General features: G+C 38.7%; 1 protein-coding gene across 3 annotated transcripts in view; it reads right to left on the reverse strand.

Annotated features, from left to right (window-relative positions):
* Nucleotides 1-656: 656 nt before the first annotated feature.
* The window catches only part of GABRA4 (gamma-aminobutyric acid type A receptor subunit alpha4), a 49406-nt gene continuing 37030 nt past the window's right edge, over nucleotides 657-13032 (reverse strand). For 2 of the 3 annotated variants that reach the window (XM_005501228.3, XM_021285968.2), the window contains one exon: nucleotides 657-12759. In XM_005501228.3, the coding sequence (XP_005501285.1) occupies nucleotides 12226-12759 (534 nt within the window). In that variant the 3' untranslated portion in view covers nucleotides 657-12225. The remainder of the gene's footprint in view (nucleotides 12760-13032) is intronic. The other variant, XR_010472195.1, reaches the window with a different exon arrangement.

Consider the following 13032-nt stretch of genomic DNA (forward strand, 5'->3'; position numbering starts at 1 on the left):
AGAAATGAGGGTGCCCAGCTCCCTGCCTTGCACAGGCCATTGCACGTACTGAAATGATTTCTACATACATCTCTCTCTCACTTATTTAGTGCTAGGTATTTTTCAGTCCTTACTGAAAAACAGTGTCTGCAAGTCTATGTCTGCCATTAAATACATGGAAGCTTTATGAGGCCCAAGCACATAATATTAAAAAATCACTTTAAGTCATGAAATGAAGAAAAGCCCCTGACAACCTTACAAGAGGTAAGGCAAGGAACAAGCACAGTTATATTACCTGTTGGGAATTTAAAAAAAAAAAAAAAAAAAAAGAGAGAATAAAGTGGGCACTGCCAGTATCCAGTGTGTGTGTGATTTGTTTCTAGTGTTGTGAGAGTGGCAAGGTAATTTATTTAGCTTTTAGCTTGTTAACAGAGTGAGACATGTCTTGACAATAATACATCAGTAAACTGGTGTGCCATCTTAATAAATTACACAACAGATTATCATTCATCATACTGCTGATGAAACCCGTCCCTTTATCTTTTCAAATATAAAGCATCAGGTTCATTGAATCATTTAACTAACATCAGTGTTCCAGCAATAACTGCACGAGGATCCATACCAAAGAAGTTGACCATACGCCTTCCTGCTTCAGGCCACAATTAGAAAGACAACTGTTTAAGAACTCTCACAATTGTATTTTATTTGACATCAGCAATATACACTGGAGTATAATAGGAACAATTTTTTTGCACAATCTTTCTTGCAAGATGGATTTATTTTCCAGATACATAGATGTTCATAATACAGGAAGGTAACAGTTAAGCTGCACAATAGCAAAACAAGTTGACAGCTATCAAACCACCTTTTAAGTTTGTTAGTATAGTCAGGTGACCAGCATTGAATATATGCATTCGAATAATTTAGTTAACCTTTGATTTTTCTTATCTTCCCAGCCACATTGTTCCATGCAACAAAAATGTGCATGAAGAATAGTGTAAACAAATTCAACTCCAAGGCTTCCCTCGCTTTGATTTCCTTTCAGTTTTTCCCCATGTATGAGTCAATACAGAGGGATAAACATCAGAATTTGGCATGGCACAGAAATTCTTGCAACATGCATCTAAGACAGCCACATATTGCAGAAGTAGTAAATTCTTGATGAAGTTAGGGGATTCAGGACTTTCCTAAGAGGGCCTTAAAGAAGCATTTCTACTACTCTGCTCTAGTGTGTATTTTCTGCATTCTGCAGCTTTTACAGAAAACAAATATAAAAATAGTCCCAAAAGGTTCATATTTTTCACTGGTAGCATTTCTTACAATGCCTAAGCTTAAACCCAAATGCATTGGTTGCAATGGGCAGGGCTTTACAGGAAAAGAAAATCTCACAGTTAAAATACCAGTAAATACCATTTTCTTGCTTTTTACCTTTCTCAATTTAAAAATTACACACAGCTATATCAGCTGCTAGAAATCCTCACATAGAAATCCTCCATTTTCTTTTGGTTCCTCAGGTGGTACAGCCATTACACTCTGAATTAGCACAGAAGTTAGTATCTCCCAGCCTGCCTCTCTGAGCAGCGTGAGCTAGAGAGCAAGAGAGCGTTTCACATCGTTTGTCAGATGGACCAATTGTAACAGCTCACGGGAGTGTCGCAGCAATTTGGAGTATCAGAACCGGTAGGACTGGCAGAGGACAAGAACGGTAGGTAGGGGTGACAAAAAACAGGAACTCAAGGCAACTATTAGGTGGCTTATTTCCTTATTACTAGCAAGTAAATGCTGTGTCTGCAGCCAGGCTTTTAACAAACTGTTGCTGTTCTGTATATTTGATAGTGATGAAACACTTCATATACACCCAAGTGGAATGGTCCTTGACAGAGCAGCACACAGCACAAAGAGGCTGGCAGTGCTAGCACTCATCCAGAAAATCTAGAAACCAGAAAATCTTTTGTCTGCCCTACAACTGACTTTTATTTCAAACATCCAAAGTGCTTTATGTCACTGCACTGATGCTGGATCTTGAAACCCATGCAACAATCTACAAAGACCACTGCATCAGTACTCCAACCCTACCCACTCTGCACCTTGCTGCTTGACTGTCAGGTTTTATCTGGCACCATGCTGGGCATGTGCTCTCTCCCTGCCCAGGCTCTCCTGTCCACTCTGGTGATGCTCAGCACAGAGAGAACCTGCAGCAAGAGGAAGGCGAGCAAATTCCCCACCACCCCAGCACCTGCCATGCCCCACCTCAGCTGTGAGGCAAGGGAGAAAAGCCAGGGACAGGTCCAGAACAAACGAAACTGGTGCAAAAGTAGCAGGATAAGCTGAAGCATGTTTTTAGATTGTACACTTAGGGGTTTTTAAATAGCTAATGAGCTGCTCTTAAGCCCAATTCAACTCTCACAACTTACCTCAGCAAAATGCCTAATGGTCTCCAGCTTCAGCTGTTCTTACTCAGAACTGAGATGCCTTCTCCTGCTGAACAGATTCCTCGACTAGAACTAAATTTAGACTTATGAAAACATGTTCCTAGCTCAGCAAGGCCAGCCCTTACCGAGTGCCCTCCTGACTGGACTAATGAACTGAACCCAAAGGTTCCCAGGTCTTGTTTGAAAAGGCATTGCCTTCTACACTTCCTCCATGGCATCACTGAGAGAAAATCTGGAAGTGTATATGGAAGCTGTTAACTCACATAACTTCATAAAAACAATTGAAAGCATGAAGATCAAAAAAGGTCTTTTGTTTTACTCACATGTTCTCTCTTACTTGATTTTACTATATTTATGCACACGATATCCAGATAGGAAGTGAAAAGTAGCCTTTGCAAATCTCACTACAAAATTCTCCCACCTTCTGCTTATGTATGGTCTTCATATTCTCCAAAGAAAAAAAAAGACAATCCATGTATTTATGAAATGGCTACACAATATCACATGGTTAAGCATCTTTCCAACATGACATATATTAACTAGCTTAACAGAATACCCACATATATTCATTGTGTCTTAGCTTCCTAAGTGAAATGGCTACAAATAATTTTCAGTACAGAGAAAATATTTTGACAAACTACACTCACTTAAAAAGTTGTAACTAAATACACTCCAAATGAGAGATTTTATTTGAAAATAAAACTATCTTTTTAATAATCACAGAGGTTCTCTAAAAGTTATCTTGGAAGTGCTTGCTAAGTTTGCAACAGAGCTTGTGATTTCCATGTGTGAAGGTGAGGAAACCTCTATTTTTAAAAAATAAACAAACAAAACTTGAGGAAAATTTCAGCTGTTCTTCTTCATGAAATCTCAAAGAAATGGAGACATAAGCATCAAAGATAAAACCCCTTTTCCAATATTTAAGCTATGGGAGAAGTGGCAGAGGCATAATAAATTCTTACAGAAAATTAGTGATGCAGATCTTCTGGGAAGGCCCAGAAACTGCTGGCATGAGACTGCAGGTACTTACCAGGCAGCAACACTAAGCATGCTCTGTACAGTTACCATGCATGTAATTGTCACTCCCACCACTCTCCATATCAGAACATGTAGCAGATGTGCAAGGAGAAGACAAGACTGCAATACACCTTGGTCCAACTTTAGGGTGTTCAGTGCTGTTACAGTGAGTAACAACAGTGCTTAGCTGAAGGAAGAGTTTTCTTCAGCTTCAGTCTGCTCTATTTTGTACTCCAATAAAGCGTTTTACATCCCACCCCCAGTGCTCCACGGACCCTGATTCCCCAGAGTACAGCTTGGATGCACAGCAACGTGGATGCATCCCAGCTGGCAGCAGCTGCTGGCTCACATCTTTCCAGTCTTCTACTCATAGCATCAGAAACCTCAGGACAGATTAACTGTGCTGATCCTTGGGCTGGATTAGCAGTTGGTGTTGAATTCCACACTGTGCTCAGCTGACACATAAGGTGCCTACTTGAAAGGTAGTTTAGGGAGCATTTTCATAAGTGGTTTAATCCAATATAGCAGGGGTGTCAAACTCATTTTCACCGGGGGCCACATCAGCGTCGTCGTTGCCTTCAAAGGTCCAAATGCAATTTTAGGACTGCATAAATGTAACTACTCCTAAATTTATACAGTCCTAAAATTGCATTCAGCCTTTTGAAGGCAACAACAAGGTTGATGTGGCCCCTGCTGAAAATGAGTTTGACACCCCTGCAATGTAAAATCTGCATAATCTCATTTTCATTCCTCCCCTTTATTTCTGCCCATAAATTCCTACCTTCTCCCACATCAGCAATGTAACAGCTCTCATGCACCCCTACGGTGGGTTACAAATGCATCTTTGCCTTTCACAGGATCCACGCTGTGCAAGCGCCGAGGTTACAGATGTACATTTTCAGACATTTAAACTTTAAATGCAGCCACAATCCACAAACTATAGTACTGACCAGATTATCAGAAATACTCAGCACTAAAAAGCTCCCACAAACTTAGGTACAGGTATTAAGTCTTCTGATTTAGTAAGAAGGCATGATACTTTCAAAAATTGTCTGTTACTGTAAGGAAACCTTTTTTCTTTTTTTTTTTTTTTTCCCCTTTCCTTTTATAACTGGATTAAATCAGAGGTATCAATCTCTGTACTCAGTCTCTTAAACATAAAGCAAGTTAAATGTTAAAAGTTTGAAAGTGCTTCATTACTGAAAATGAAATATATGGAGGCCCAGAAAGATTAAAAAAATATGTTGCTGTTTAGATTTTTGGGTGAGAAATGCTCTAAAACAGGCAATCAGCAATACTTAATAAAACTCAACTTTTTCCCTTACCATTCTGTCTCTTAATTCTTCTTGGTTGTTGATGAGAATACCCTTTTTTAACGAAAACAACTTCTATGAAACACAAATGTTTCTGAGAGGACATTAGCAACTTATTTTCTTTATTATTTTCTCATTATACTTATAATGAAGAAATAATTATTTCTAGGCTGTTTCCTGCCAGATGCTGTTCTAGTACCTCTAATAGGACATATCTTAAAATAACTGCTTGGTGGCAAGAAACTAAATTTTCATCCTTACTCATGTTTTCCCTTCTCTTCCTTTTCTTTCTCTTCAAGTAACTTTATTGATTTGGGTTCTTCTATAAATTCAAGCCTACTATTTTTTCCTCCATTATTTGTCTCTGATGTAATTTGCAAAATCACCTTTGTGGAGGAAAAATTACTACAGATGACACCTGAGGTTCAAAAAAGCCTGAGAGAGCCTCTATTTTAATATCAGTGGAGGCAGAATAAGAATCCCCAGGCTGTGGTTTCACACCAGCTTTAATAAAGCTCAAAACATCTATCCCAGCCTCCTCACCACCTTCTTTGTACCACCACTAAGACAGGGAGCCAGATCAGAGAACTGATCCCTCTGGCTACTAATCAGGCAAAAGACAACATGACAAGCTTGGTTTTTAGCTAGACAAGTTACTCCAGCAGCTCATAGCGAGTACAAAAATACTTCTCTCCACACAAAGCAAGACATCAAAGATGAAGGTGGGAGTACTACATTCAGTAATAATACAGTTTTATGGTGGAGTAATCATGGTCTTAAAACAAACAAACAAAACCCCATAGATTCTGCTCATGGTCTGGCTCATGCTGACTGCTTCAGAGGATTGCAGGACATAAGCCAGCTCCAACCCAGCATGTTGCTTACAGCAAACATGCCTTGAGTCCTGCCCTGCCCAATGTGCTTCGTGAGCCTTCAAATATGGGTTAAATACACAAGACCAGGATTTCGCACAAGTGGATTCATTTCCACCATGAATGTGCTGCTGGTATGGATTTGCAAAGGCACGCATCTAAGAAACCAAATTATATTTTCAAGTAATTCTGCAAAGACTTCTTGTTACCTGAAACTCCTCAAAACTCCACCACTGGTCTGGTGCCAGAGAATGTTGCCACAAATTAATAAAACAAAAAAGAAATGCATGTACATACAGAATCACCTATTTATAAAAACTATGATTTTATTCATTTGACGACCTGGTACATTCCAGCAGAAGAGATTTTTAAAGCTTGTAAATGCAAAGCAGACTGTGAAGTTACTGTTAGTAAAAAGTAAAAAAATCTCATACTTTGAAAGCACTTTGAAGAAATACTTGTACATGTTCTTGACTTCTGAGTCCTCCATCCTTGTGCATCTTTACTTACCATGGAGATGAGCCATCAGCAGAAGACGATGAGGCAAGACAAAGCAATACGTGTCTAAATTTTGTAATGCGTCAAGCTCAAGTCCAGCTGAGTGCTTCATACTGTCGCCTGCTTCTTCTACCAACCTACAGTTAAGTTTTTCCAAGGATGAAAACATATTCACAAATAATGATTATTTCTTCAAATGCTACTTTATGCCATCAAAACATCCGTAGAGTGTTACGTCAGTTAATAGCAATGTGGCTACAACTTCCACAAAAACACAGAGCAAATGTTGAAGGAGATTAAGAACAGCAAGATCACCAGCAGGAAAAAACCTAAATCTCTATGACAGCTGAGGGTTAATTCAGTAGTACTGTATTTTTCCTCAGGAATATTTTCGTGAAAATAGAGATATGAATTTAAAAAAAAAAAAAAAACAAAAAAAAAAAAAAAAAAAACACAAACACCATCCACCTCACACAGTGCCTTCCATCCAGAAAGTGCATCCTGAGCCTGCCTCCCTCACAATTGAGGGAACTGATATTATTTGAATGGATACATATGTGTATCCAGGCTGGGATCACATTAGTATTTTTCAATGCTAAAACTATGATATTATTTAAAAAGAACATTCAATAAATGATGGGAGTTTGGATGGTTTTCTAAAAAGGGAACCTCCAAGGTTTTTTATTTTTGCTGCTGTTATTTTTGTTTTAAAGAAGCCATCATGTTCTCAGTTTTTCTTGAACAAGAAAATGAAAATACAATTATGACCAAAAATGTACTGAACTGCAGTGGATAGCAACTGCTTTCCTTTGAAGTCCTTCTAGTCAAATAATGTAAAAAGCATAAGAAAGTCTAAGAGATATTTGTAGAAGTTATGGACTAGAAGGCAATGCTAGTATATTCTGAAATACTTACTGCATTTTCTAATTAATGTGAAACCAAAGTATGTTTATAAATTCTACCAATCCTAAAAGAATTGCATTGTTCATTTCCTGCAGCTAAGAACATAGTGTATAACATTCCAGGGTGCTCTGTACTTCACATAAACGTCACTTTCTTGGGATGTAGCAAAAACTTACTTTCAGAGTCTGATTTACCCAGAACATGCTGAAACTGCTCACCACACTCATTCTCCAAAAAAAGCTACATCTTGACTCTGAGGAGAGATCTACAAATGAAGACTGTACAAATTAATGCATATCAGACTCTTCCAAAATAGTGCATTTTTCCTTCCAGTAAACTTCCTGTTTACAGTGCATTGAAGTAAACGAAAAATACATATTGATTTCAGTGGATACCAGTACAAGTCATTACAACAATATAAATAGAAGTAACTTACCTTGGAATCATGCCGTAAAAGAAATACAAGGTCTTGAAAAAATAAAAGGGAAGAAAAGATGGTATTGTCACTTAACTGGTTTCTTTTTTCCTGGTTTTCTCCCAGAGCTTTGGGGTGTGGCAGGGGGCCATGGAGGTGGTTAATACTGACTTCCATAAGGCTATTTACCCTTTGGATTTTCACTAAGAAATTTGATTTATAGAGTTTTGCTCCTCCAACTTCATGCTGTATTGCTTTATGCTTGTCAGACCATGAAGAGAAGCAACTCCTATTCTGCCCACTTCCCACTAACCTGCCACAAACTTACTACCCCACAGTATTGCAGTTCTGTAATACTTCTACAACTTTGATCATCCTTGGCTTTATCCATATCATCAGTAAACCACACAATTCACCTAGGTTTCTCAACACTACAGTTGCCGTTTTCCTAATCCGTTATTCAACATTTGGATTAAACAAAACCAATGGCAATTTTTTGTCAGCTGTCAATATTGCAGTCTAGAACAGTGCTCGCCACACAACGCCTGTCTATTTTAGTCCAGCCAAGCTCTACCGGCAAGTCCCAAGAAGTTAAGGAAAAACTCACCAAATTTTTTTTCCTCCTAAATCATTTGGGTCAAGCAAAAGTTCTGGAGCCCAGTATGCAAAGTTCGTGACCTACTTTGCTTTCTAAATAGATCTCTTGGAAGCTTTGTCTTGAGGGGAGAATGTGCTACAGTAGAAACTGTGCTCCAGCTTCTCACACTGCGAAAGATTCTCCTACAAAATCTCCTGTAGCATCTATGGGAAAATGTGCCAACATGTGTCTCTTATACATCCTGTGTGGTCATTTCTCCCATTCTGGCCTTCCCTCCTTTTCCAATAGAGCAAGGGAGATGGGAATGTTAGGCTTCGGATTAAATGGATAAATACACGCTGTATACTCTGATGTTCTCAGATGGCACAGACACTGTATTACAGCATAAGGTGCACTGTGGCCAAATGACATACAGGAGGTACACAAGAAAGTGTAAGGAAAGAGGATTCTGTGCATATTGAAAAGCTGAATTCATTCACTTTTCTGCAGAAATACTAATTAAATCCTAATAAATACAGTTCTTTGATTTCCCCATTTTTTCGTAAGGTCCATCCTGAATGACAAAAACGTGATGCCAAAAGCTACACTTGAACGCTCTAACCAAAAATTTTAGCTCCTGTTAACAGAACAGCTCTAATCATGTTCCTTATTAAATTATCTACCAATTTCATTCAAGTACCATATGGTCTACTTGCCCGATCACAGGGTAGAGTGGACAACAAAACAGTTTATAAAGTCTAGGTTTATTTCCCTTAAAAGACACATGGAAGAAGAAACATGCCACCAACATCCAGTGATGGAGACAAGTCCATTTTACAGGAGGAGAAACAGACTCCAGTTCTGCTGGTGAGCTCTAAGAGCTCAGGTCACCATGGAGGGCTGGGGTCTAGGTTTGCCACTTTGCTTGGCTTCGCTTTTTTCACAATTGCAGTGAAACCTGTTGACAGTGAGCTGATAGAAATCTGACCTTGTTCAGAATGGACTATAAAATTCAGTTCTGTCCCTGTGAAGGCAATCTTCCTGAATTGAGTTTTTAACTGGTTTTCTCAAATGACTACATTAGTGGCTGGGGCTGCATCACTGCAATCTGTGGGAGTTCTGCTGTTCGTAACAACGTCTCCAAGGAAACAGCAGTCAGTGGAGATCTATCTCTGTTTCTGGTAAGGTTTTTTAGCTTTCTCTCCAGTTTCCTTTACTGTTGAGAAAGATGACTTATCTAAAGTGTTTGTTCAATTCTAAATCACTATGGTACCATCAAAAGAAGATTGTTTGACAAAGCCAATAAAAAAAAAAAAATAGCTCCTGCAGAGTTCATCTCACTCAAACCAATCCCTAATAAGTCATTTGGTCACTGAAATGACACCTGCAACTTCCTCCCTTAGGACTTTAGGTAGCAATGTTGAATATTTGGGCCACTATATTTAGCATATTCTTGCTTTTGTTTGTGCTTCTGAATTATACAGCATTTAGAACCTGTCAGGGATACTGAGTATACTGCAGGCTCTTTACTGTTTCTGATCACTCTACAAGGAGATTAAATATAATGAAGAACCACTGTTAACAATAAATTCCTATTCACGTTGTCGATAGGTAATTTGGAAAGCTAGTTATGGTAATTTCTTCATATGCTGTAACGTAAAAATGTAGCATAGTACAATGAATTAGCCCTAGACTCATAATGAGGGTTTTTTTGTGTTTAATTTTGAATGTAGGCACGCAAGTGTTGGAAGGAATTTCATAAATATACTGACAGATTAAAAATAGATTTTTTTTCTATGGTATCACTACAAATTTCTTCCAAAATGGAAGCATAGAAATAAATATTTGGAATCTACTAACTTTTGCAATCCTTTTTTTACTCCTTAGAAGTCTTTAAAATGAAACAGGAATTCAAATGAATCCAAGCAGCACATTTAGATTAATCTCAGTGAAACAGCCTGAACCAGTGTTGATCCTACTAAACAATGCACTGAAAATGCTGATTATACAATCAGTATACGGGGATGGGTGGAAGGAAGAGACAGCTGTTTCTAGTGAATTGTTCAAAGCTCTGCCTGAGAGAAAATATCCTTGGTTTTCATCATAGAGGAAAGCAGAGTAATTTCAATAACTTCTGGCACAAACACAAGGTTCTTAACACAGAAGGCCATTATTCTTCATACTAGAAATATTTTATCATTTCTGCAATTATGATCAATAATTGCCAAAGGACTAGCATTGTTCCTCCTGGTTTAACAAAATAAACAAACAATGTCTTGTAATCTTCTATTCTGATAAACTGCAATAATGTGACCAAATTATGGAAGAAACAGCTACAGTAACCAGAGATACATCCCAAGATGTAAACTACTGCAGTGAGACATTTTGCATTGGTGCTCTATTTCCAGTTCTGTCCTATGGCACGTGTAATGGTTTTCTAAAGAGTGGTGTGATCTCAGACTTCTTCTAGATGTAAAATACAAAAGGGAAAGGACCACATGTGGCCTTGTTAGGGCACCGCTTAAGTTAAAAAAGACTATGGTAACTGTTTATATCAGCACATCATAGTCAAGTCATGTAAGACATTCCCACATTCTAGCACTGACAGTCCAATGACACGTGAGATCACAGTTTGCTTGTGGTCTGCATCAGTCACTTAATCACTACTGGAGCACAGAATCACTCAACACTTACCTGATCTCTCCCCCAGCATAAAACTTTGACAAGAGGATACTGATCTGGTATTCCAATCAACTGAAGCTAAGGATTAGTCCACACCCTTCAAAGGCACAGCCAAATCACAGCTGAGAATTTGGCCTTTGATTTTTACTTGTCACCTGCACAGAAATGCTATCCATTTGCCTAGCCAGATGGATCTGTACAAACATTTTTAGATTTATTACCAGCATATCTTCCACCCATTTTGGTGAAAAAAACATTTCTGATCAAGATTTCTATCATGTTTAAACTATTAATAAAATTGCCTCCTTGCATATTGCAACTTGAGCCGCTAAGAAAAGCACCTATCTATGCCATAGTTTAAGAGAAACAAATGGATCACAAAAAAAACCATTTTTTTCCCCCTCAGGCTCCACCTAGAAACTTTCTTTTCTTGTTTATGTCACAACATTCTTCCACAAAAGGGTGTCTCTCATTCAGTCAAATATGTGCCATAGACATGCTCATCAAAGCACAGGAAAATTTGTTTTGCTTAATTTTGAAGCCACTTTTAAAACCATGTTGAAAATTTAACTTGACTCAAACATTATATAAAGGTGGGGGAGGAATATGTGTTCAAAGGAAATCAGAGGAGTATGACTGAAAAATATGGAGAAAAAAAGGGGGGAGGAAAGGTGAAAGGAGATCCCAAAGCATCCAAATAAAGAACAAAGAATTCAAGTAAGCTGAACATTTTGGGCCTGGTCCTCATCTGTCACAATGGATGCAATTTAGGAATAAATCCACTCAAGCTGGTCAGCAAGGTCAAAGAAGAATCATACATTTAAGATCACCTTACCAAATAAAAAACTCCAATTTTGAGAATTACATCAGATTTCAGATTTTACCAGGTTCACTCATTCTTATTTTGGAGTGAGAATTTCCCAGGTTGCAACACAAAATAAAGCTTAGTAAAAATATACGGAGCTCTACAACTCCTTTGCATAACTTTTCTGGAGTTGCACTTTCCCAGGCTGGACTCTCTTTTCTTTTTCCACTGTTCATTTTCTTCCCCCCATTCTGCCAATTTTAACACAGCAAGGCAAGTCCTTTCCTAGCAAGCACTGTCAAAATATCCAGGACATTGAACTTACACTCCGAGTATGCAATGCTGTGCCCAGACAGCAGTGCTGAGTGCCTCAGGATTTGTCATAACCAGCATGCATATTCCTAGCAGGCAAGATGTGTTCCACTGCACAGCTGTGCGCCTCTGCCTTAGATTTGTTTCGGGTGCATGTTCCTCCCAAAGTTAAGTTCTGTGTGGCCAGAGTACTCTGAAGAGAGTGATGGTTCACTGCTAGCTGAAGGGAGGAAGACAAACCTGTTACCCATGACTCTGATAGGAGTTGACTAATTATCCCCAACAACTCCAGCCTTTTCAACGGGAAAGTAGCACACAGCTTTTATAAATAAGAATTATTGACCTTTTTAAATAGTTTCGAAAGAAGAAACTCTGCATCAAATATGAGTATAATTTAGGAACTACTACATAGCAGCAAAACTACATTAGACTTTCCGATTTTTCCATGGTATCCTTGGATAGATACACCACCCAGTAGACCATGTTAAATGCTCCGAAGGTAACAGGAAATAAAATGCGTGCATATTTGTCTATCTTACTCGTGCCAGAGTGGGAGGCAGGGGGAGCAGGTGGTGTGACAGCAGATGGCTTTGCAGATGCTCCTAATGTATTAGGTGTGGTGGTCTGAATCTGCTCCAGTCTAGATCCAAGCAAGTGCTGAATGGAAGGGGATCCAGCTGTGGCATGCTGGGATACAAATCCAGTCAGAATTGGGGTAGAAGGAGGAGCTGGAGGGGTAGCTCTTGCAGAAGATAACGTCTCTGATGCATTGATGCGTGTGAAAGGGTTGGGACTTGATGCAGAAAGGGAGTGGTGTGTAATGTCAGAAGACCCCTGAGCTACAGAGGGAGGGTGGATAGAGCTGTGCCTTGTGTCAATTCGGCCCCCACCATCAGCTTCGGACTGTACTGTGGCATTTGTTCTTTTCCTCACATTTGAATTGGCATCTGTACTCTGCAAAGTTAAAACAAAATACTTGTAATTCTTAAAATAAACACTTAAACAAAAGCAATGAAAAACTTACAACCAAGCTCTATCAAAATAATACTCACAAATATAACCAGTAGCTTGATCCTAAAGCACAAAGATATCACATGGTCATGAAAATAGATTTAATAGCATATAAAGTGATAAGCAAGAGTTCCTTTTACCTGTGGCTGGAATACCAGGTTGAACACATTTGATGCATCACACTCCACTTGATGTGGTACCTATATAAACTTAATA

This window comes from Columba livia, chromosome 4 (assembly GCF_036013475.1).
Source record: "Columba livia isolate bColLiv1 breed racing homer chromosome 4, bColLiv1.pat.W.v2, whole genome shotgun sequence".
Lineage (NCBI taxonomy): Eukaryota > Metazoa > Chordata > Aves > Columbiformes > Columbidae > Columba > Columba livia.